Source organism: Loxodonta africana, chromosome 25, assembly GCF_030014295.1.
Source record: "Loxodonta africana isolate mLoxAfr1 chromosome 25, mLoxAfr1.hap2, whole genome shotgun sequence".
Lineage (NCBI taxonomy): Eukaryota > Metazoa > Chordata > Mammalia > Proboscidea > Elephantidae > Loxodonta > Loxodonta africana.
Window position 1 is genome coordinate 24,090,444 of NC_087366.1, and position 25,235 is coordinate 24,115,678.

The 25,235-nt window shown below is 37.6% G+C and overlaps 1 protein-coding gene across 14 annotated transcripts in view; it reads right to left on the minus strand.

Moving 5' to 3' along the window:
- RALGPS2 (Ral GEF with PH domain and SH3 binding motif 2) overlaps window positions 1-25,235 on the minus strand; it is a 248,678-nt gene that overhangs the window by 85,160 nt on the left and 138,283 nt on the right. For 13 of the 14 annotated variants that reach the window (XR_010319389.1, XR_010319387.1, XR_002785980.2 and 10 more), the window contains 2 exons: window positions 11,165-11,248; window positions 2,438-2,527 (listed from right to left, as the gene is read on the minus strand). Coding sequence is in view for 6 of the 14 variants with exons in the window: in XM_003410872.4 (XP_003410920.2) it covers window positions 2,438-2,527; window positions 11,165-11,248 (174 nt within the window). In the remaining 8 variants the exon portion in view is untranslated. Of the gene's footprint in view, window positions 1-2,437; window positions 2,528-7,062; window positions 7,146-11,164; window positions 11,249-13,815; window positions 13,968-25,235 lie in introns of all 14 variants that reach the window. The other variant, XR_010319392.1, reaches the window with a different exon arrangement.

Genomic DNA, 25,235 nt, shown 5'->3' on the forward strand with positions numbered 1-25,235 from the left:
TAATACGAAAATGAGACACATTTTATACCACCCAGGGTTGGTAATGAAAAATTCCAACAGTATCAAGTGGTGACAAGGATGTGGAGCACCCAGTACCTTGGTACATTGCTGGTGGGAGTGTGTATTAGTATAGCTAGCACGGCACTGGGAGACTGGGAAAGCAGTTTGCAAATCAGAGAGATGAGCATAACTCTACAACTCAGCAGTGCTGCTCCTAATACGGACTCTGTATTTCTAGACCTTCAATCCTCACATGAAGACCAGGAGACTCATATGAGAATGCTGACAGTGGCAGTGTTTATAACAGCAAAAATCTGGAAAACTACCCAAACTGTCAAACCCAAACTGCAGTATACTGAATAAATTGTGGTATATTCAAACAACAGAATACAACAGAGGTACAGCCAACTACATGTACAAATCTCAGTAATACTGCTGAATTAAACAAGCAAGTTATAAAAGTAAATATGGAATAATTTCATTTAAACAAAGTTAGAAAACATACATATGAAACAATGTATTATTCAGGGATACACATATACAGTAAAACTAGAAGAAAAAGCAGGAGAATGACAAACAAAATTGAGAACAGTGGTTCCCTTTGTAGTGGCAGAGTAGGGGATTGCATACAAAGAGACAAACGAGAATTCAAAGTGGACAGTGTGCACAAGGGTATCCAATTTACTGCTCTTTAAAAATAGATATTTTAAATATATCTTATAAATATTCTTTTGATTATATGTGCTTCAGCTTGTCTAGGCTATGCCAGTTACTTAATCAAACACTAATCTAGGTGTTGCTGTGAAGGTTATCTGTAGATGTGGGTAACACCTACAATCAGTGACTTTAAGTAAAAGATATTAGGCATCTAGGTGACAAAAACTGTTTTGGCTCAAATGCTAACCTAAAGCTTGGCAGTTCAAAACTATCCAGCAGTGAGTACCACAAAAGATAGCCCTGGCAATCTGCTTCCATTAAGATTACAACCAAGAAATTCCTATTGAGCAGCTCTACTCCGTAAAACATGGCCTTGCCATGAGCCAGAACTGACTTGACAGCAAGTAAAAACAACAAAGGAGATTACGCTTGATAACGAGAGTGAGCCTCATCTAATCAGTTGAAAAGCCATAAAAGGAGAAAGAGAGAGAGAGAGTGTGTGTGTGTGTACGTACATACATCGATCGTACTGGTTCTGTTTCTATACAGAACCCCAACTGACACAATCTACTAAAAGAAGAGAACGACCTGAATATGGGAGGCAGACTATCAGGAGAGACAGATTTCAGGGACGGTGATCAAAACAAGAACAAAAGCATTTATGCTTAGCGCTTTGGATGAACGTGGGAGCTATCAAAAATAAATCAAAGGGTGACTCTGAACTGGAATTAAATTACTATTTGGTGAGAAGGATAATGGTAGATTTAACAGGCAAAATGTGGTAGTTCTGAGTGGAAGATACAAGTACATTTTTAAAAAAACTAACAAACATGAAAAAACAAATGGAAATCCAGAATCCACAGAAAAGTCACGAATTGCTGTTAGATAAAAACCAGTACTTCTCTACTACATCACAAAGAATGTTTTAAATTTTTTTTTGACACTTTAGTGAATGTCAAATTTTTAGAAAGGCTAGTTCTGCCACCTAGTGTCACAGAATTTGTTAGAATATAATTGCTCCCACGTGCTTAAGAAAAACAGAAAAGTTTTGACGTAAAAATTATAAACATGGTATCCTCATTTTATTCAGTTTTCCTTCATTCACAGGTAAGGTATGTATTTATTACAAAAGTAATGAAGAACCTGGCGACAATTACATTTCTTAGTGAACCTTATAAACCCGGAGTTGATAAAAGTTTTAATAAAATTTTGGTATCCTCTCGTGGCATGTCCTGTTCCATCTTCCTCTCTAAATTCTGGCTATCCTTGAAGTCCATGCTCCATTTCTCTTGCTGTATTTATTATCTACGCCCAACAATAACTGCTCAATTAACTATCTGATAACATCTGTACTTACACAATTCTTGTAAAAATAATCACATGGCTGGCAGAGAGGTCTATTTCAAAAGCAAATAATTAACCATGAATTCTACTTAACCCTATATAGCTTTCTCTATCACTTCAGAATAGAGTCCAATATCTTGTAAGTATCACACTTCACTACAATCTGACCTCTATTTACTTATCTAGTGAAAGAGATCATAGCTCAGTTACTCAGAGAGAGGGGGGACGGATATGAAAGAAAAAAGGGGGAGACAGGAGGAAGAAAGAAAAAGGAAGAGAGAAAATAGGCATCTAATTAAAGAAACTGGCTTACATTAATCAATAGGCCTTATTTCCCAGTGTCAATAAACAGTAAACAAAATGTCACAAGCAAATATTCAATCACATACATTTTTGAATGGTTGATCTCAAAAATAAAAACACAAGTTTTTCTTACCTTAGCAGTTTTAATATAGTGGCTCAAAACTTCTGCTCTAATTTTTAACGTTTGAGCATGAAGAATCTCTCTAACAACCCAAAAACTTACCTGCAAATAAAAATTAAAAATAGTTAAAAGAGCAAGTTTCTTTACTCACTAGAATCAAACTCGTGATGAAACCCTTAGCTCACTACCAAGATATGAACAATTTTCAAATGCTGTGTATCTTTAACGTAGGGAGAGAGAGGGAGATGGGCAGATGCTGATCTACAGATATAGGTACTGATGTGTGTGTGTATGATTTTCAATTTGTGAAAGCTGACGTAAATTTTGCAGGCCTGGAGATACAGTGGGTAAATATCCAGCTGCTACACAAAAGGTCAGCGGTTCGAATCTACCAGCCATTCCTTGGAAACCCTATGGAACGTAAATTTTGAGGAGAAGGAGAATACGATTAAACCAGAGCGCTGCAACATAAACGCTGTACAGATACAAGTGTTTTCTGCTGTATTTTGAAACATTCTGACAGAATTAAGTAGGCTCTAAGGTCAGACACTGTAAAAGATGCTCCTTATAAGCAAGTTTTTCTGCGGCTGTATACATCTCACACCACCATTTATTTACACTGAGCAGAATCCTAAGTGTGAAGAGTCCCATATGGTTTTCTTGGTATGAATAAAATGAGATAAAATATAATAGAAAAATACATATAAGCTATCATTCTAAAATTAAGATTGAATTTTAGAAATTGTGTAATGCTTTTTAAGTCAATGAAACTATCTTTTTTAGTTATTTGAAAACATTAAACATTAAAAATTATCAGAAAGCCAACTAGGTGGATAACTTTATTAAAATGCTCTACCCTGGTATAAAGAGTTTCACTCACCACAAGCTGTGACATAATTCACTCAGGTACCATGAAATATGAAAATAAAATCAAAGCACTGTAAGCTCAAACTTAGACCAATCTAAAATCAGGATGCCGTTAAAAATCTTGGTGTAAAAGAAAGCTTTAAATACCACTGCCTCACATTTCTTCACTTTTTAAAATGAAAAATACTTCAAATTTTACTTACAATTTTCAACTGTAAACAAATCGTCAAATGTATTTTACAAATGTATATGTAAATGTGAAATGCATATATATTAAAAAGGTTTCTTAATGCTTGTTTCTTTATTTGGGTTACTAACGGCAATAATTTTCCCTGATTCTAACAAGCTTTACTCCTAAAAAATATCAAAAGTTAAACTATAAATATTTTAACAATAATCTTTGCAAATATCAACTATTAATTCAATCTAATAATGTCAAACAAATTTTAAGACAAATACTGTGGTGGTTTTAAAACATTGACACAAATTCTTTGTCACTGCTCTCGTTGAAAATTGTGGTGTGAGTCATCTCCCACTGAATCTGGGGAAGCTTGTGACTATTTCAATGAATAGAATATGGTGAAATTAATGCTAAGTGACTTTCAAGGTGAGGTCACAAAAGACCATGCAGCTCCTGCCCTGACTGCTAGAGCACTCTCTCTGGGGGTCCTAAGCTACCATGTAAGAAGTCCAACTACCCTGAGACCACATGTTGCTCCAGCTAGCAGTCCCAACTAAGGCTACCCACACTTGAGGATACTGACCCAAAATGACCATCACCAAGGCATACTTTAATAAAATTACTGGACTTAAAAGTAAAAAAAAAATTGGAGGGCAACTAGACAAAAAGAGAAAGTGATTTTTAAGGAAAAGGAAATTCAGTTATCATCATACTTTTCAACTGCCACACTCTATGCAAAAAAAAAAAAAAAAAAGGATTTACATATCAAAGATAACCAAGGAAAGAAAATGTAACCCAATAATTTTTTCTGTTCAGTAAAAGTGACTCTCATCTATAAACAGCACAGGCAGACTTGTCAACACGTAAGAACTCAGGGATCGTTGTTCCAATAAGCCCTTCCCGAATAATGTATAGGAGAACGAAAGAGCTTCAGACAACAAAAATGACTAGAGACATCAACATAAGGATATCAAAAAGAAACAAAAAAAAATCCACTGCCATCAAGTCGATTCTAACTCATATCAATTCTATAGGACAGAGCAGAACTGCCACATAAGGTTTCCCCAAGGCTGTACATCTTTAGAGAAGCAGACTGCTACATCGTTCTCCTACAGAGCAGCGGATGGATTTGAAACGCTGACCTTTTGGCTAGCAGCTGAGCCCTTAACCACTGAGCTACCAGGGATCCTTTGTAATGACAGTAGAAAAAAAAAGATAGTAGTGAGCATTAAATGTGTAATACTTATTCACAGAATTAAGACTAACATAACATAGTTCATAAAGTCAATGTTCTACCTCCTAGTTTGGTGGGCAGCGTCTGGGGTCTTAAAAGCTTGCGAGTGACCATCTAAGATACACCTACTGGTCTCTTCCTGTCTGGGGCAAAGGAAAGTGAAGAAAGCCAAAGACTCAAGGAAGCAATTATTCCAAAAGCCTAATGGCCCACACGAACCACAGCCTCCACTAGCCTGAGACCAGAAGAACTAGATGATGCTCTGCTGCCACTACCAACCACTCAGACCAATGTCACAATAGAGGGCCCTGGACAGAGAGGGAGAAAAATATAGAACAAAATCCAAATTCATAAAAAAGACCAGACTTACTGGTCTGATAAAGTCTGCAGGAACTCTTGAGACTATGGCCCTTAGTCACTCTTCTAACCTTGATCTGAAGCCACTCCGGGAGATCACCTTTCAGCCAAATAACAGACAGGCCTAAAAAATAACATCTGTGAGGAAAGCGCTCCTTAGAACAATCAGCTATATGGGACCAAAAGGGCAACATCTGCCCAAAAGTAAAGATGAGTAGGCAGGAAGGGGCAGGAAAACGAAACGAATGGTAATGGGGAACTCAGGGTAGAAGTGGCGAGAGTGCTGACACATTGCAGGGATACAATGTTACAGAACACTGTATATAAATCACTGAATCGGAAACTAATTTGCTCTGCAAACTTTCACCTAAAGCAACACACACACACACACACACACACACAAAGACTTAATGAGCGCTAGAAGGGAGTGAGAGCACAGTATACGTGGCTGCATGCTCTGACAATATATAGTACAATAATTAAAAATGGGGGAGACTAGAGAAAGCATACTCAAGGAATTTACGTTTTCAGTAACTATACTGGTGCTGTTAGTGATAGCATTCTTACTTGAGGTTGTTGTTCATTATGTAAGATAAAGTATATGTGTAATTATACGATATTCTATTATGTCTGTGTTCCTTGAAAACCAGGATGCTGGATGTGGAGAAAAGACATACAGATTTAATACATAAGAATTAAAGCAAAAACTTCCATCCCGAGTTCGAATTGAAGTTTCAATATGAACTCATGAGGTATTTTATCTTTAAATATTTGTGTATGTGTATGATATAGATATCCTAACTATATCCATGGAAAAACTCTAAAAATTGTGGTCATCCCAGTAGCTATGAGTATCCCTAGCAATGAGACTGAAATAGAAATTCCCACTATGATAAACCAGAATTTTTTTTTTAATTTTTAAAAAAATTTTGTTGTGCTTTAAGTGAAAGTTTACAAATCAAGCCAGTCTCTCATAAAATCTTATACATACCTTGCTATTACTCCTAGTTGCTTTCCCCCTAATGATACAGCACACTCCTTTCCACCCTGTAAACCAGGACTTCTTAAAGAAATGTTCATTTTCGAAGGGAGCAAGAAATGCACAAAATGAGTCTGGAACATTTTGGCATACCAGGTGGCAAGGAAATTATTAAAAACTACCTGTTGTTGAAGCCCTGGTGGCACCAGTGGTTAAGCGTCTGGCTGCTAACCAAGATGTTAGCAGTTCAAATCCACCAGCCGCTCTTTGGAAACCCTGTGGGGCAGTTCTACTCTGTCTATGGGGTCGCTCTGAGTCAGAATCGACTCGATGGCAACAAGTTCAGTTTTTGGGTTTTTACTTGTTGTCAGGTGCTGTCAGGTTGGTTCTGATTCACAGCAACCCCATGTACAACAGAACAAAACACCGCCTGGTCCTGCACCATCCTCACAATAATTGGTATGCTTAAGCCCACTGCTGCGGCCACTGTGGCAATCTATCTTGTTGAGGGTCTTCCTCTTTTTTGCTGACCCTCTACTTTACTAAGCGTATGTCCTTCTCCAGGGACTGGTCCCTCCTGATAACATGTCCAAAATACGTGAGACGTAGTCTCACCATCCTTGCTTCCAAGGAGCATTAAAGACTACTGGGGTTGTGGAAAACGGATGCGGAAGCCAACCCGAAAAGGGTCTCCCTTGCCAAAGGGCAATGTGAGTTTCAATAAGGATAATAACTGCAATCAACTGAAACCTATCGTACATATTTAAATCCATTAAGTTCATAATAATATTCAAAAATAACACACAAAAAAACCTACTCGATCACCATCAGAGAATAACAGAAGACCAACTCATTATCTTCAAAACTGCTAAATAAAGGGAAAAAGAATCAAACATTTATTCTTCCTTTGCTGTAGTAAATGGACCTCTGGGTAAGCAAATACCAGATGAGGGAAAATGTCTTTTTATAAAAAGATTCCTGCTAATAAATGAAAACATAATAATAAAGTAAGAATTCACCTTTAACAATCTCAGGTTAATTAGTTGATCTAGATGATGAACTGCTAACATCACAGAAGAGACAACCCGGTACTATGCACCTCCTGATGAAAAAATAAAACACAACCTATACTCTTGCCAAAGGGAATGAACCTCAGTCTGATCTAACTTTTGGAACAGGCTGCTCATTTGCACAAAAACAAACAAACACAGGGCATGTTAAAATGCCCTCCACCCAATCATGCAATCTAGACTGTGGGAAACTCTATGGGCCAAAATGCCTGGGTTCCTCCATAGATAAATTCCTCCACAGGAAAAGAAAGGGATGGGAAAATTGTACATTAAAAAGTCTCAAACACTTATCAAGTTAAAAAAAAGAAATGGCAAGGCTACACTATAGTGTCTAAGGCTCCACATTTTAGGTGACAAAATTGGAAAAAGAAACACAGGAAGTGATTACTATAAAAGTTAGGACAGTACTTACTTCTACCAGAAGAAAGAGGGGGTGACTGGATTGAGGTACATGTAGGAGATTCTAGGGGGGATCGTAAAATTTTGTTTCTTGACCTGGGTGGTGGTTACAAGGATATCTGCCTACCAATTAATTCATTAAATCATACCTTTGTTTTGTAGTCTTCTGTGTCTATGTTTTATTTGATAATAAGTCATTTAAACATAGGAAATAAGAGAACAATAAGTAAGACCAGGGAGATTTGGAAATGACAGAACTTCTAAAAATGAGAGCAAAACAAAAAAGAAAGAGAAATTAAAACCAGGAAGCGCTAGAATGAAAGGTCCATGAAGGTAGAGACGTTTCTGTTCATTGATACATCACACACATCTAGAACATTGCCCAGGGCACAGCAGGAACTTAAGAAATGGTTATCAAATGAAAATGAAAGCTAAAGTTATTTTATACCAATTACATAGCAAAGTTTGATGATACCAAGTGTTGATAAGGATACAGAGTAATGAAAATTTGTACCCTGCTGCTGGAAATGTAAATTGGTATAACCATGTTGAAAAAACAAAACATTATCATGTACAGCTAAACGTGCATATACTCTATGACTCAGATTTTATATCTAGGCAAATATCTAGGACAGTTTTTCAAACAGATCACAACCCTGTTTTCTGAAATCAATTTCTAAGTCTAAGAAGCAATTTTTTCCAAGTGAAATAGAATGGAAAAGATCGAAGTACGTATTACCTAACAAGTAAACCATGTTCCAGAATATTTGTTTTAGCTCTGTGTCTGTGCTGAGGTACAATGTAAAATATTTCATCTTTCTACAGGTCACAGTCAAAAAGTCTGAAAGTTCCTGCCTAGAGAATTACTGGACATGCGCTATCAAGAGACTCTTAGGACATTCATAGCAACATTTATGACAGCAAACAACCTGAAAACATATCTCACATCCACCCATACAACAACAGATAAATTCACTGTGATACGTTCATACAATGAAACCCTAAAAACCGGTGAAAATCAATGAACTAGAGCTACGTGCACCACCGTGGATGCATTAGAGAAACACACCTGAGTGAAAAAAAGTCAATCAGAAGAACATATACAGTAACGGAACCCCTAGCGGCACAGTGGTTATGAAGTTGGAAAGTAAGATTACGTAACATATTGTTTTAGGGATACAAATATTTCTGGTAAATCTATAAAGGAATTACAGGAGAAAAAAAAAAAACCAAATTGAAAAAAAGAAAATAAACAACACACAAAATGTCCAGTTAATGGTTACCTTAAGAGGAGGAACCGACGTGTAAGACACTTCAAGTTTTGGTACTATTTTATTTCTTAAGTTAGGTGGTTAATTCCTATTTGTTTCTTATAACGATTCTCAACATACATTAGGTTAGCCATATGAAATAGCCATTTTAGTAGGTTAAAAATGGCCAAACATCAACGATTTCATACGGCTCAAATACTTAGCACATATTCTTGGAAGTACATCAACTATTTCATAAAATAGTATGTAAATCCTAGAGAACATTTATTCACACATACTGAACTGCAGTTGCTTTATTCAGAGTTTTATAATCATATAAACCCTTGTATTTGCAGTAAAAAATCCGTTAAACTTTAAAGGCAGTTATTACAGAAATATCCGAGACAAATTACTAAAATTATGATATAGTCAAGTGACAGAAGATTATACAGTCATTAAAAATGTTCCCAAAAGAATTTTAATGATATAGGAGCATTTTACGGTATGTTAAGGCTCGACAGCAGTGGGTTAAGGCAATAAGGCTACAAATTACATGTATGTATAACATAATTTCTAATAATTTCTACTGCATTAAGGAAAAAAATGAAGAATTCAAGGATATATGCTAAAATGTTAACAACAGTCACCTCTGGGCAATTTTCCTTCTTGTTTTTTATACATTCCTACTTTTTTTTTTTTTTTTTTCAATTTTCCAGCAACCTTCTTCGTTTTAATATATGTCGTTACTTCAATAATCAGAAAAAAAGCACAGTTTTTAAAGAGATGAGTGTTCCACTTCTGGCAACAGTGGAATAGCTTGTGTCTTAAGAGAGCTAGTCTAATTAAAATTACAAAGTATAAAAACACAACCATTTAGAAGTACAAGAGAGGGGCCCAAAGCAGACAGAAACTGGTGAAATGGTATTGGGCAAAATTTACACTTTTACATGTATTCCCTGATGATATTCTTTTACTGTGATGATAAATTCAAACTATCTCAGAAAATTTTTGAACACAACTCTTACATCGCTCAAATACGCAATTCAATGCAAGGCAAGTTTGTCCTATGCGCATAGTAATGGATTTAATCTAATTTTTTAAAACTTTAATCTACTTTGCGGAATACTGTAAACCAAAAAGCCAGGGAAATATTTGCTATAAACTTCTAGAAATGCTAAATGAAATATAATAAACTTAAAAAAAAAAATGCACAGCTGAGCTATAAAGAAAAATAAGGGATTTCCTTAGCAGCCAGAAACAAAGAGAGAAGTAAAAGCAAAGCAGTAGTTAAAAGAGCTGAGGCTGTTGCTACCTTTGGAGGATTTCCTGTTTCAGCGACACAGGCGCTTGAGTTTAATATTCCTTCAGAGGCAACACGAGGCCTCACAGCCCCCTGCTTTTCTATCTAAGGAATCGTCAAAGGGCTATAATCTTGATAAAAATGTGGACTTAACGAATTCACCTATTTGGCCGAGGGAGACAACAGAGAAGTCTATCTGTATTAGCTGAGGCTCTGGGTGGTTAAGGACAAAAAAAGAAGCCTTTCATAAGAATTCATAACCAAAGGCCTGCCCTCAACTGGATTAGGAATTTAAATTTTCCCTCCAGAGAGGTACAGATACTCCCCAAACAAAACCTTTAACATAAAAAATTGCTCTGTGATAGCCTTTGGTACTTGGTAAAAGCAAACAAAAAGCCTCTCAAAAGGGATATACTCTCAATCGAGGCACCAGCAATTTCCACAGGTAAAGCTTAAACAGACATTAGCTCCCAATCCAAAATTACAAAGTATATAAGAAAACAACTATTGTAAGAATTAGCAAAAATAACGGAATTAGTACTCTCAAGGACTTCAGATAATAAAATAGAAACTATAATAAATAAAATGTTGAAAATGATTTAAGAATTTAAAAAATAGGAAAAGGAAATACTAGTGTTAAAAAAGCACAATGATTTAAAACAGGTAAGACACATTTGAAGATAATTAGTGAACTGAAATAGAGATCTGAGAAAATCACTCAGAATGAAACACAAAGAAATAAATTGGAAGTATGAAAGGTTAAGAGACAAGTAGAAAAGAATGTCAAGTTCCAAAAAATTTCCAATACGAAGTAAAAAAAAAAAAAAAACCCGTTCCCGTCTAGTCAATTCTGACTCATAGAACTGCCCCACAGGGTTTCCAAGGAGTGGCTGGTGGATTTGAACTGCTGATCTTTTGGTTAGCAGCCGAACTCTTAGGAAGTTCAGAGGGGGAATACAGAGATTAGTCAGAGAGACAATATTTCAAGAGATACTGGCTGAGAATATTCCAGAATTAATGTAAAATGTTAAACTATATCTTAATGAAAAATTATGTCTTGAGGAACTGAATTCCAGAAATTATTGAAATTTTATCAACTCACATGATTAAATCTCCTTGTGAAGGCAACTGCATTTGGTGCAGAACTATATTTTTCTTTTTTATTCCATCCGCAACTTGAAAGTTCCTGGAATAATAAGGTGAAAATTAAATATAAATTCAAGAAATAGCCCAGTTTTCCTGTTATATTATGGGTTTCCAAGCATTAAAGATTGTTTTTCTCCATTTTTAGAATTACTTTATTTAATAGGAACATGTCTAATACAACCATTCAGCTAAATCACAAAAGCAATTTTTACTAGAATGTAAGAAAGCAAAATTATCTTCTGTAGTACAATCAATAAATCATATCTGAAACTGGAGAATCAAGGTAATAAGCATTTAGATACATTACCTGAGTATGATTACTAAACAGGAAAGAACTCCCGCCTCCCTTCCCATGCAGTTCCCTGCACTTGGCTATGGGAACATAAGATAAAAAGGCTCATTTTCATAGACAGGAAATTGGAGGATTCTTCTCTGAAGAGATTTGAATCCCAAGAGGAAAGATCTACAGATAATGAAAGCTGAGCATCCCAAAACATTCAGTGAAGCCCACTAGTTATCAAGCGTCATTCAATCACTAAGAGCTTGCAATCAGCTTTTCACCAGCTTTGAGCTGATCACCGACAATCCCAGATATTTGAAGGGTCTGTCAACATAATTCAAAGAGCCCAGGAACATGAATGTAAAAAAAATTATGTTAGCCTCTAACTGAAATAAGACACTTCTTTCAATTACAAATGCAGGCTACAGATTACAGTGGTATTAGCAATACATGTGATTTTGTCACCAATTCAAAAAAAAATCACAGCTATTTTCACATCACATTACATTTGGTACACATCTCAGATATCACTTACACTCATCACTATTTTGAAATTATGGTAGTTACAGATTCATCTCTAGATCTTAATATGCAGAAGCACATGTATAGCTACATCATAGAGTTTTAAAAAATATTTTGGTAAGTATATTTTAATAGAACTGATTTCCTTTGATTTTAATGGAAGAGTTCCATAGACTTCAGTCTGCCAAAGAGATCCAATACTCAGAAAGGTTAAGAACCTTGCTGAAATACTACAACCACCATCAGAGACAGAGAGAGAAAACTGAGAGGAAATTGAGTTAGAGCAGGGGATGGAAGAAAACTGTGAAAAGGAAGACAAAATCATATAACTATTATCCTTAGACAGATGAGAAAAGATATTGTGCTCATTAATCAAAAAGAGGAGAAGTATAAAAGAGAAATACTCAGAAAGCGAAATAAAGAGCTTTTTGGAAACGGAAGCTATAATAACCAAAATTAACACATCAACAGAAAGTTTGTGACATAACACTGATAAAATCTTTTAGAACAAAAAAGCAAAAAGAACTTATCAAAAAAGTAATTCGAGAAAATGCCCTAGGACTTAAGGACAAGAAAAGGTCTGTAGAGTATCCAGTTACCCCGCAACCCCCACACACAGCTAAAACCAAGGCATAGTATCAAGAAACTGCAAGACACTGGAGACAGAGATCACAAAATCTTTCAGATTCAAAAACAAAAGAATAGATCACACATTCAGAAAAACAGATCAGATCAGAAGATACAGAACTTCTCGACAGCAAAACTGAAGTTAAAAAAACAACTGAAACAATGCCTTCAAAATCCTAGAAGCCTATGCCCAATAAAAATACCAATTAAGTATTACAGTAGACAACAGATCTTTTCAGACACGAAAGTCAGAGAATTTGCCTTCTACGTGCCTATTCTCAGAGAACTACTAAAGTACGTACTCCATCAAAACAAACTAGTCAACTAAGAAAAAAAATATTGGGACTACCCAGACTGATAGTAAAGGGAGATCTTAGAACCAAGCTGTGGGCAGACCTTAAGACCAACAGTCCAGACAGGAAGAAGAGAACAGAGATTTCAGAAGAGATGCCGCTAAAAGATAAAACACATCACCTGAATACCTGATGTGTTCAAACATATTGATAAGAGACACTTCTGGCAGAAAATTCAGAAAGAGCTAAAATGAATTATTAGCTCAAATAAAACAAAATTTGAGTAAGTAGACATAGTGTATGGCATAGAATTTTGCCCTGCCTCACCTCTGCCTCAACCAACACTAAATTTCTCAGTGAGAAAAAACTGCTTTTCCCTTTGTCTCTGTCTCTTTCTATCTCAGACACTACGGTCTTCCTTCATGTCAGACTAGACTACAATCTAATAAATTCTGCCTCAAGTGTCATCCTGTATATATGACAGCTCATCAGCCTGCTCAACGGTTACTCTATACTAAAACATCTCACACGAACACCAAAAAGTGGAATTAGTGATTAAAAGTTTTTTTTTTTTTAGGGTCTGACAATGAACAGGACTGTTTCAAGCTGAGTACACTATGTAAATAAGCCTTCATTTTTAGCAAAGGTTAAATAAAATATAGCAGCCTGGTACCTCTTAAAATTCATTCAAATGGATCTGACTTGTACTTTTTAAATCAGGCAGTGAAGAAGAAATTTTCAAATAGTAACTCAGGTATATAAAGGCAATTTTGAAAGCATGTTCATGGCTTCATTTTGAACCATGAACTGTGAAGCCCAATTTTCTGCCAAGTTTATTTTGGAAGCACAAGAGAAGGTAAAACACCACAACTGATGACCACCTACCCTATGAAAGAATTACTGAATTTCACAGGAGTCACAGCTTCTCTTATGTCTTCTAGATTTGTTCTGTAAAGTGAAATCCTTGATCTAAATTTCATCTTGTAGGTTCCAACACTCTTAAAAGTACTGTTCTAAGGGTGATGTTGTAGGGATACCTATAGATAGAAGAAGAGAAAAGGCCAATATAGACCAGTATACAGACAGAGATTGAAGGAAGAAAAGAAAAAGCAATGGATGTAAGAGATAGGGGAAAAAATCCTCACAAGTTGAAGGCAATTATTCCTGAATGCTCAAAAGGGTAAGCTTTAAAGGGACACTGTATATCCATTAGCATTCAGTCTATACGGCCACTTAGAAAAATCTCAGCCATAGAAGTGGTCACCACTAACCCTGTATTTTTAATCAAAAAAAAAAGCTCTGCAACTATATAAATCCAATGCAATATGTTAAATCAAAAGTAGCACTTTCATTTTTGAGTATACACCTGTCCTCTTACCTCCTCTCAATGTGTTAAAGCTGCCTCTCTAGTGAGAACAGAGATAAAAGAAGGAGTTACCTTCTACCACCAATGCCCATGCTGTGATATCTACTCTCCTAAATGACAACTTTCCTCTTTTTTGCCTCTAGTCCTAATCTGCCACCCAGGTGGCACCATGGTTAAGAACTTGGCCGCTAATCAAAAGGTCAGCGGTTCAAATCCACCAGCTGCTCCCTGAAGTCCTATGGGGCAGTTCTACTCTTGTCCTATAGGGTCGCTATGAGTCGGAATCGACTCAACGGAAATGGGTTTGGTATTTGATTTAGTCCTAATCTAGGCCTTACTTTACGTTCATGGTGATGGAATGGCAACAACAAGAATGGACAAAACAGCTGCATCTTGCTTATAACAGAACTTTTTTTTCTAGTCTACAAGAAATATTTCAAGTCTACACCTGTCCTTTTCTTCCTTCAAATCCCTCAATTTGTATTCTTCACGGATTGTTTACATTTTAATTCTAATACAAATGATAATTTTCATTAAAATACAAATAGAATCATGACATTCCTGATGTTGGAACTTTAGATGTTGTTGAGATCATAGTCTCCTGGCATACACACAAAGTTTGCACAGAGGAAGTTCTTTATACATATTGTCAGAAATACCTCATGAGTTTTTATTTACTACTCAGTTGTAAGCTTTTCAGAAATGTTTTAATAAGATTCAGAAGTACTTATGTACTTTTCCTCATTTAACCAGCAAATTAAATTAAAATGCCTTATTTTATTGACCTATTCGAGCAAAAAGGAGCCTTGGGGGGGTGGGTGCAGTGGTTAAGCACTAAGCTGCTAACCGAAAGGCTGGCAGTTGAACCCACCAGCTGCTCCTCAGGAGAAAGATGTGGCAGTCTGCTTCCGTAAAGATTACAGCCTTGGAAATCCTATGGGGCAGCTCTACTCTGCCCTGTAGGGTCACTGAAAGTCCTAATTGAGTCAACAGCAATGGGTTTGGTTTTATTAGAGCAAATAAAGTGCAGAACTTTTTTTTCTATCAGACTACTGTTATTTTCTTCTATCAGTCATTCAGAGACTTGACTGATGCCCCTGCAAACTGCCTGGTCACTAGCATTCTAATTTTATTTGATAATGGGCACTCTGTAGGAAGGGCTACTGGGATCAACTTGAAATTACACAGGAAAATATTCAAATTTCTAAAACAGCTGCATGCTAAGGATAATAAAAATCTCCCGACATTTTCATTATTTACAATGTAATTTATACATAAGAGAATTACATAATTATACTAGGCCACGGACTAATTTTCCCTTAAAAGCAGCTTAAATACCTAGCTGTGTGTGTGTTTGTGATGTGTGTACAGAAACAATGAGTTTATAAAGGTTAGGGAACAGACAGATGTTCTCTCAAAAAAAATAAAAATATTTATATATATACATAGATAGACAAATGTATCTCCACCCACCCCTGGGTGGTGCAAATGGTTAATTACATTAGGCCACTAACAGAAAGGCTGGAGATTCGAGTCTACCCAAAGGTGCCTCCAAACAAAGGCCTAGCAATCTACTTCAACAGATCACCCACTGAAAACCCTACTCCGGCACACATGGTGTTGACATGAATCGGAACTGACCCAACGGTAACTGGTTTTTGGTTTTTAATGCCAGCAAATGATAGCAAAAGGTATCTTTGGAGAACCAGGTTTCCTAATTAGGTGTAATCATCAAGTTGTAAAAAGAAAAAGAGATGTAGATTTTGGAGAAATCTGTCCTATCAGTTAGGAAGAAATGTGGGATGTTTGTGACGAGTTAGAGTGATATCAGGAAAAGGCAGGAGAGACATTTAAAGACAGATGGCTTCTTTTCCAAGAAAACACTTATTTAAGAGAAAAGTCATAAGCATTACAATGTGGGTAAAAACTTTAGATTGAGCACAGACTTTATTATATAACTGAGCATCCTTTCAAGAAAAAGAGTCTAGTGAAAGTGAGACACAGGAAACAACTTAGAACCTAAGAGAATAAAACCTCTGTAAAAAACAAATGCTATGAACACAAACACAGGCAGTCCCTGGATTACAAAGAAGTTCCATTCCTAAGTCTGTCTTTAAGTTGAATTTGTACATAAATTAGGTACCTATGCATCTAAGTGAGTTAGCTACCGTTCATACCTAATGTCAGTTAATCAAATGTCTTAGTAATACAGTGTACCTTTCTATGCATAAAAAACATTAACAAAGCACTTCCAGATACACTAAAACATCTCTAACATAATAATGCAGTAATAATATTTTGATGTGCGTCACAAAGTAGCACCTGATTGTTATCACAAACCACTGCATGTACCTTGAATTTTTAATATATAATGGGCTTTGCAAGGGTTGGATTGTAACTATGGGTTGTACGGATGTTCGTAACCTGGAGACTGCCTGTATACAAAAGTCATCATTGGTAATTATACCTTACTAAACATGATAAGGAAACAGCTTGGAAAATTCATCCAAGGCAGGGAGCCTTCAGCCACATTAAAGACACAGAAATTCATGCAGTGGGGTGGGGTAACTATGAACGTAATAAAAAACAAAACCCAGTGCCGTCGAGTCGATTCCGACTCATAGCGACCCTATAGGACAGAGTCAAACTGCCCCATAGAGTTTCCAAGGAGCAGGTTGGTGGATTCGAACTGCCGACCCTTTGGTTAGCAGCTGTAGCACTTAACCACTATGCCTCCAGGGTTTCCATGAATGTAATAAACGGAGGAAAATAACTGCTGGAAGACAGAGCTTCTGAACATCAGAGAATTCACATGGGGAGAAACCAGCTGGATGTAATGCACGTGGAAAGCCTATAAGCACAATGCGTCCCTAAAAACACTCAGGAGAGAAACCCTATGAGTACCATAATCAGTGTGGGAAAGCCTTCCAGAGCAGCTCCTCCCTTGTTCAACATTAGAAAATGCATAATGAAGAGAAATCACACTGAGGTAACTTGGTAGATCCTTCAGGAATGGCATACTCCTTACTGACTTGAAGTCACTCATTATAGAGATAAACCTTACCAGCACAAGGAATATGAGAAAGCCTTTAGCCAACAAGCATTTCTTAGCCAGTATGAAATGTATGATACTACACAGAAACTTTCTGAATGTAATATATGTCAGAGGACTTTCAGTCAGAGCCTGTTTATGAACACATAAAACCTTTTAACAGAGGCAAACATTACCAATGTAATGACTATAGTGCAGATTTCAAGAATAGTTCATCCCTTACTTAAGGCCTTATTGAAAGCACCACAGAATTGCTACTGAAGAGAAAGCCTGACTGCAGATGACCTTCCTGTCATAACTCACCCTGGACCGAATTACGTAATATTCACTCCGAAGAGAAACCCCACGGGTGTAATGAACGTAGCAATGCCTTCAGAAGAAATACAAGCTTTACAGAGCGTTAGGAATTCACGATAGACAAAAACAAAAAAACAGAACCAAAAAAAAAAAAAAAAAACACCTAGGAATGTAATGAACACGAGAAAGTCTTCAGAATATACTCATTGCTTCCTCAACATGAAAAAAACTCACACTGGGGAAAAGCCCTATAAATGTGTAAGAGCCTTCTAAAATAATTCATGACCAAAAAACAAGAAAATTCTACTGGGGAAATCTACGCATATAAGAAATGTGGGGGGAAAAACTTTAATTAAAAAGCTGAGCTCTGAATTCATTTTCATACTAGAAATTAATGAATATACCAGCCCTTTTTTTTTTTTAGCTAATTTTTGCCCTTACTCTTAATTGGAGAATTCATAGTAAAGAAAAAAGCAGCTGCCATCAAGGCCACTCTGACTCACAGTAACCCATGTGTGCCGGAGTAGAACTGTGATCCCTAGGGGTTTTGATGGCTGGTTTTTTTTGGAAGAAGATTGCCAGGCCTTTCTTCTGAGGCACCTCCAGGTAGACTCAAACCTCCAACTTTCTGGTTAATAGCTGAGCACATTAATTGTTTACACCACCCAGGGTCTCCCATAGTAGGGAAGAAACCTGAAAATGTTCTGAATTGTGGGAAGAAAAAAACTCAAAAACCCACAGAAAGACTGTTACATAAAAGTCACATTCTTGGATTGGGTAGCAGACTTTCACAGAAATGACTCCAAACATGATAAACAACAGAATAATATGATTATTAGCTACGAAGTTTTGGAATGATCAAGCTATAAAGTTTTGGAATGATCATTCGTCAAATCTCAAATATCAAACAGGTACTTTTCTAGGCACTAGAGATACATCAGTAAATAGAACAGACAGATGTTCCTGCCCTCATGCAATTTACACAGACTCCCAACTTTTAAGAGCTTGGCTTCTGGGCCCCCCATCTCTAACCTTTACTATCTCGTAAGTCCCCCTGTGACGCAATGGTTAAGTGGTCAGCTGCTAACCAAAAGGTAGGCGGTTCAAACCCACCAGCAGCTCCGTGGGAGAAAAGACCTGGTGATCTGCTTCAGATAGGATTATAGTTTAGGAAACCAGGGCTCCTTGGAAATAAATATAAAAAAACAAAAAACAAACGAAACAAGTTGATTTCTACTCATAGCAACCCTATAGGACAAAGCAGAACTGCCCTATAGAGTTTCTAAGGAGCAGTTAGTGGATTCAAACTACCAAACTTTTGGTTAGCAGCTGAGCTCTTAACCACCACACCACCAGGGCTCTGAAAATAAAAACACTGGGTATAAATCTGAGAAGCCCTGGTGGCGCAGTGGTTAAGCACTTGGTGCTAACCAAAAGGTAGGTAGTTTGAACCCATCACCCACTCCATGGGAGAAGATGTGGCAGTCTGCTTTCATAAAGATTACAGCCTTAGAAACCCTATGGGGCAGTTATACTCTGCCTTACAGGGTCACTATGAATCAGAATCAACTGACTGGAAATAGGTTGAGTTTGGTTTGGTTGGGTGTAAATTCAATGATAACCACTATCCTCTTTCATAATGTTTGAGGTTAAATTTTGATACCCAGAAAAATTCCTTGATTCTTGAGTAAAGGTAATATTCCAACTACGTAATGAGATAAATACCATTTTATGCTAATAAATAAAACTAATAAACTAGAATGTCTAATTAACATCATGGCTTAAACAATCTTGTTAAATTTATCAATAGCAAGCATTTGGGCATAATAACCAATATCTGTATAACCATTTCAGAATATAATTTGTCTGTGTTTAAGATGTTCATGCTCTACAACCCAGTAATTCTACTCCTAAGAAAATTCTCACAAATGAGGAGACATGAAAAAGAATTTTCATAGTAGCTTTGTTTAAATAGGAAACCCTGGTGACATAGTGGTTAAGAGCTTCAGCTGCTAACCAAAAGTTCAGCAGTTCGAATCCACCAGGTGCTCTCTGGAAACCCTATGGGGCAGTTCTACTCTGTCCTTTAGGGTCGCTATGAGTCAGAATCGACCCGATGGCAATGGGTTTGGTTTTCTGGGGTTTTTGTTTAAATGAACCAAACACCAAAAATGCTTAAATGTCCAACAACAGGAAAACAAATAAAGTGTGACATAATCATAAACTGTACTACTTACTAAACGGCTGGAGAAATTAATGCACTGTTGTTATCATTAAGTGTTGTCAAGTCCGTTCCGACTCACAGCAACCCTATGTACCACAGAATGAAACGCTGCCTGGTCCTGCACCATCCTCACAACCCTTGTTATGCTTGAGCCTACTGCTGCAGCCACTGTGTCAATCCATCTCATTAAGGGTCTTCCTGTTTTCTGCTGACCCTGTACTTTACCAAGCATGATGTCCTTTTCCAGGGACTGATTCCTCCTGCCAACATGTCCAAATAATATGCAGTCTCGCCATCCTTGCTCCTAAGGAACATTCTGGCTGTACTTCTTCCAAGACAAGATTTGTTCGTCCTTATGGCAGTCCATGGTATATTCAATATTCTCGCCAACACCACAATTCAAAGGCACCTATTCTTCGGTTTTCTTTATTTATTGTCCAGCTTTCACATGCATATGATGAGATTGAAAATGGCTTGGGTCAGGCGCACCTAAGTCTTCAAGGTGACATCTCTGCTTTTTAACACTTTAAAGAGGGCCTTTGAAGCAAATTTGCCCAATGCAATGCGTCCTTTGATTTCTTGACTGCTGCTTCCATGGCTGTTGATTGTGGATCCAAGTAAAACGAAATCCTTGACAACTTCAATCTTTTCTCTGTTTATCGTGATGTTGCTCATTGGTCCAGTTGTGAGGATTTTTGTTTTCTTTATGTTGAGGTGCAATCCATACTGAAGGCTGTGGTCTTTGATCTTCATTAGCAAGTGCTTCAACTCCTCTCCACTTTCAGCAAGCAAGGTTGTGTCATCTGCATAACGCAGGTTGTTAATGAGTCTTCTTCCAATCCTGATGCCCCGTTCTTCTTCATATAGTCCAGCTTCATATAGTCAGCTCAGCATACAGACTGAATAGGTATGGTGAAAGGACAGAACCCTGACGCATACCTTTAAACCACTCAGTATCCTCTTGTTCTGTCTGAACAACTGCCTCTTGATCTGTGTACAGGTTCCTCATGGGCACAATTAAGTGTTCTGGAATTCCCATTCTTCGCAATGTTATCCATAATTTGTTATGATCCACACAGTTGAATGCCTTTGCATAGTCAATAAAACACAGGTAAACATCTTTCTGGTATTCTCTGCTTTCAGCCAGGATCCACCTGACATCAGCAATGATATCCCTGGTTCCACATCCTCTTCTGAATCCAGCCCGAATTTCTGGCAGTTCCCTGTTGATATACTGCTGCAGCTGCTTTTGAATAATCTTCAGTAAAACTTTGCTTGCGTGTATTCCTTCCATCTTCTTTTGATGCTTCCTGACTCGTTTAATATTTTCCCCATAGAATCCTTTACTATTGCAACTCAAGTCTTGAATTTTTTCTTCAGTTCTTTCAGCTTGAGAAATGCTGAGCATGTTCTTCCTTTCCATTCTGGTTTTCTATCTCCAGTTCTTTGCATATGTCATTACAATACTTTGTCTTTTCAAGCTGCCCTTTGAAATCTTCTTTTCAGTTCTTTTACTTCATCATTTCTTCCTTTTGCTTTAGGTGCTCAACGTTTGAGAGCAAGTTTCAGAGTCTCTTCTGACATCCATCTTGGTCTTTCTTTTCAATGACCTCTTGCTTTCTACATATATGATGTTCTTGATGTCATTCCACAACTCGTCTGGTCTTCTGTCATTAGTGTTCAAAGCATCAAATCTGTTCTTGAAATGGTCTCTAAATTCAGGTGGGATATACTTAAAGTTGTATTTTGGCTCTTGTGGACTTGCTCTGAATTTCTTCAGTTTTAACTTGAACCTGCATATAAGTAACTGATGGTCTGTTCCACAGTCAGCCCCAGGCCTTGTTCTGACTGATGATACTGAGCTTTTCCATTGTCTCTTTCCACAGATGTAGTCGATTCGATTCCTTTGTGTTCCATCCAGCGAGGTCCATGTGTTTAGTTGCTGTTTATGTTGGTGGAAAAATGTATTTGCAATTAAGAAGTCGTTTGTCTTGCAAAATTCTATCATTCGATCTCCAGCATTTTACCAAGGCCGTATTTTCCAACTACTGATCCTTCTTTGTTTCTAATTTTCGCATTCCAATCACCAGTAGTTATCAATGCATCCTGATTGCATGTTTGATCAATTTCAGACTGCATAAGCTGATAAAAATCTTCAATTTCTTCATCTATGGCCTTAGTGATTGGCATGTAAATTTGAATAATAGTTGTATTAATTGGTCTTCCTTGTAGGCATGTGGATATTATCCTATCACTGACAGCGTTGTACTTTAGGACAGATCTTGAAACGTTCTTTTTGACGATGAATGTGACATTATTCCTCTTCAAGTTGTCATTCCCAGCATAGTAGACTATAAGATTGTCCAATACAAAACGGCCAATACCAGCCCACTTCGGCTCGCTAATGCCTAGGATATTGATGTTTATACGTTCCATTTCGTTTTTGACAATTTCCAATTTTCCTAGATTCATACTTCGTACATTCCAGGTTCCAATTATTAAGGGATGTTTGCAGCTGTTTCTTCTCATTTTGAGTCATGCCACATCAGCAAATGAAGGTCCCAAAAGCTTTACTCCACCCATGTCATTAAGACTGACCCTACTTTGAGGAAGCAACTCTTCCCCAGTCATCTTCTGAATGCCTTCCAACCTGGGGGGCTCATCTTCTGGCACTATATCAGATAACATTCCACTGCTATTCCAAAGGTTCTCACTGGCTAATTCTTTTCAGAAGTAGTCTGTCTTTGTCTGGAAGCTCAGCTGAAACCTGCCCTCCATGGGTGACCCTGCTGGTACCTGAATACCGGTGGCATAGCTTCCAGCAACACACAAGCCCCCAGAGTATGACGAACTAACAGACATGTGCATATATCAACATGGATGGTAGTCAATAACGCTAAACATAAAAAGCAAGCTAAAGATGACAAAATAATAGTATCATTTACACTGAAACCCTGGTGGCATGTGGTTAAAAGAGAACTACATCTGCTAACCAAAAGGCTGGCAGTTCAAATCCACCAGGCCCTCCTTGGAAACTCTATTGGGCAGTTCTACTCTGTCCTATAGGCTTCCTATGAGTCGGAATCGACTCAACAGCAATGGGTTTGGTTTTGGTTTTTTGGTATCATTTATACAAAACATTAAAGCCTACAACAGTACATACTACTAAGGGGTACATACAGTTACAGAAAAACAACTAATGCACAGGAGGGATACAAACTAATACTGTATAGTGGTTCTCTGGGAAGGAGGAGGGAAGAGAATGTGGAGGATACAGAGGGGTTTCAAAAGTACTGGTAAGTACACAGGCGTTCACCTTATTATCTGCATGCTTTTTCATACGTCTTAAGTATCTCATAATAAATTAGAAAATGTTTCTCTGCCAGATGACAAGGTTCTGTGTATGTTGCCAGATTTAATGTTTATCTTGGTGATTTTAACAAGAATATGTTGCTGCTACACTGTTTCTTCCAGTAGGGTTGCTGCTGTCAATTTTTAAAAACATTCTCTCACTGAGCAAATATTTACTAAACAGCACGTTCATTCTTTCCTTCTAAATACTGAGATGCCACTAAATGCCAAACAGATAAAATAGTTAGGAAAAAAGCTATCCGTTTCTGCCTTCAAGTCACTTAGTGGAAGAGGCAAGGGGTAACCAAATAAGCACATGATTAACAGCACTTCACCTCATTACCGCCTCCTTAAAAATGCTTGCTTCTGTGTGTAGCAAGGCATATATGGGTTTTTGTGTGAGAGACTGACTTGACTTGTAAACTTTCACTTAAAGCACAATAAAAATTATTGAAAAAAAAAAATGCTTCCTTCACTTGGCTCACAGAATACCCTACTACCCTGGTTTTTCTAAATCATTGGCTGTTGCTCCTTAATCTCTTTTAATGGTTCCTTCTTACCTCTAAACAGGACACTATCCGTATTCACTCCCTTGGTAATCTAACACTTTGAATACCATCTATATAATGACATCTCCCAAACTTTTATTTCCAGCCTGGGCTATGTACTGCCAAACACAATATTCTCTTTGGATGTCTAACAGGTGTGTAAACCTTAGTATGACCAAAACTCAACTCCTGATCTTCCCTCAAAATCCGTTCCTCCAGCCTTTCTCTGCTAGGCTGCATTGGACAACTGCATATCCTATATGAAGGGCAGCCACCTGAGTTGTATAATAAAACGATCACAATTTTCCATCTAGAGAATATCAACTACATACTTCTGGTGTCGGGCCAAAAATCTTGAAGTCATCCTTGACTCCTCTTGCACACACAGTGCCTGACAATTTCTCATCATCTCCGACGCTCCAATCCTGATCCAAGCAGCATTCGTCTCTCACCTTGGTCTCCCTTTCCCACGTATCTTACCTGCTCACTTTCCCACATATCTTACTCAGCAGCCAGAAAGAGCTACTTAAAATCTAAGTGAGAAAATGCCACTCTTCTACTTGACGACCTCTGGTGACTTCCCATCTTTTTCAGAAAAATGGTGTTCGAGGCCCACAACATCTAGCCCTCACCCTACCTCTCACCTTGCTCATTCCATTATAGCTCTCTGGCCTTTGCACTTGCTATCTCCTCTACCTGGAACACTCTTCCCCCTAAAACCCATATGGCTTGCTCTCACCTCCTTCATTCAGGTCTTTGCTTGGATGTCACCTTCTCAATGAAGCCCTCCCTGACCATCCTGTCTAAAACTACAACTACCACTATCTCCATTCCCAGTCTTCTCTCTCTGCTTTGTTTTTTCCATGAAATCACTGCCTAGCTCACCTCACTCAAATGTAAGATCCACAAGGTCAGGAATTTTATTCTGTTCATCAGTGTATCTCCAGCAACTGAAACAGTGCCTAACACACAGTAGCCATTCTGTAAATACTTGTTGAATCACAACACACCTGTAAAATTGCAACTTTCAAGTCCAGTGGAAAGTATAGAGTACCAGGAGAGCCTGTAGGGAGACAAGAAAAGCTTACTGGAGGAAGTCAAATTTGATGTGAGAACTGAAGATGAGTAGGAGTTAACCAGGATGTACACAGGCTCAGTGGTGAGAGAGACTAAAGGAAGGCCAGTGTAGCTAGACCAGAAAGAGGTAGAAAAGGTATAAGATGAGGATGGAGACAGCAGAAAGAAGAAAAACCATGAAATGATTTGTAGACTATATTGGGATGTTTTGCCTTTATCTTCAGAGCAACAGGAAGCCACTGAAGTGTTTTAACCAGGGGGATAATATGATCGGATTTGCACGTTGAAAAGATTACCATGGCTGTTGGGTAAAGAAAAGCGAGAGGGGTGAGAGTAGATGCGGCGACATCAGGTAAGAGGCTACGGCAGTGCTTCAACCGAGAAGATGGT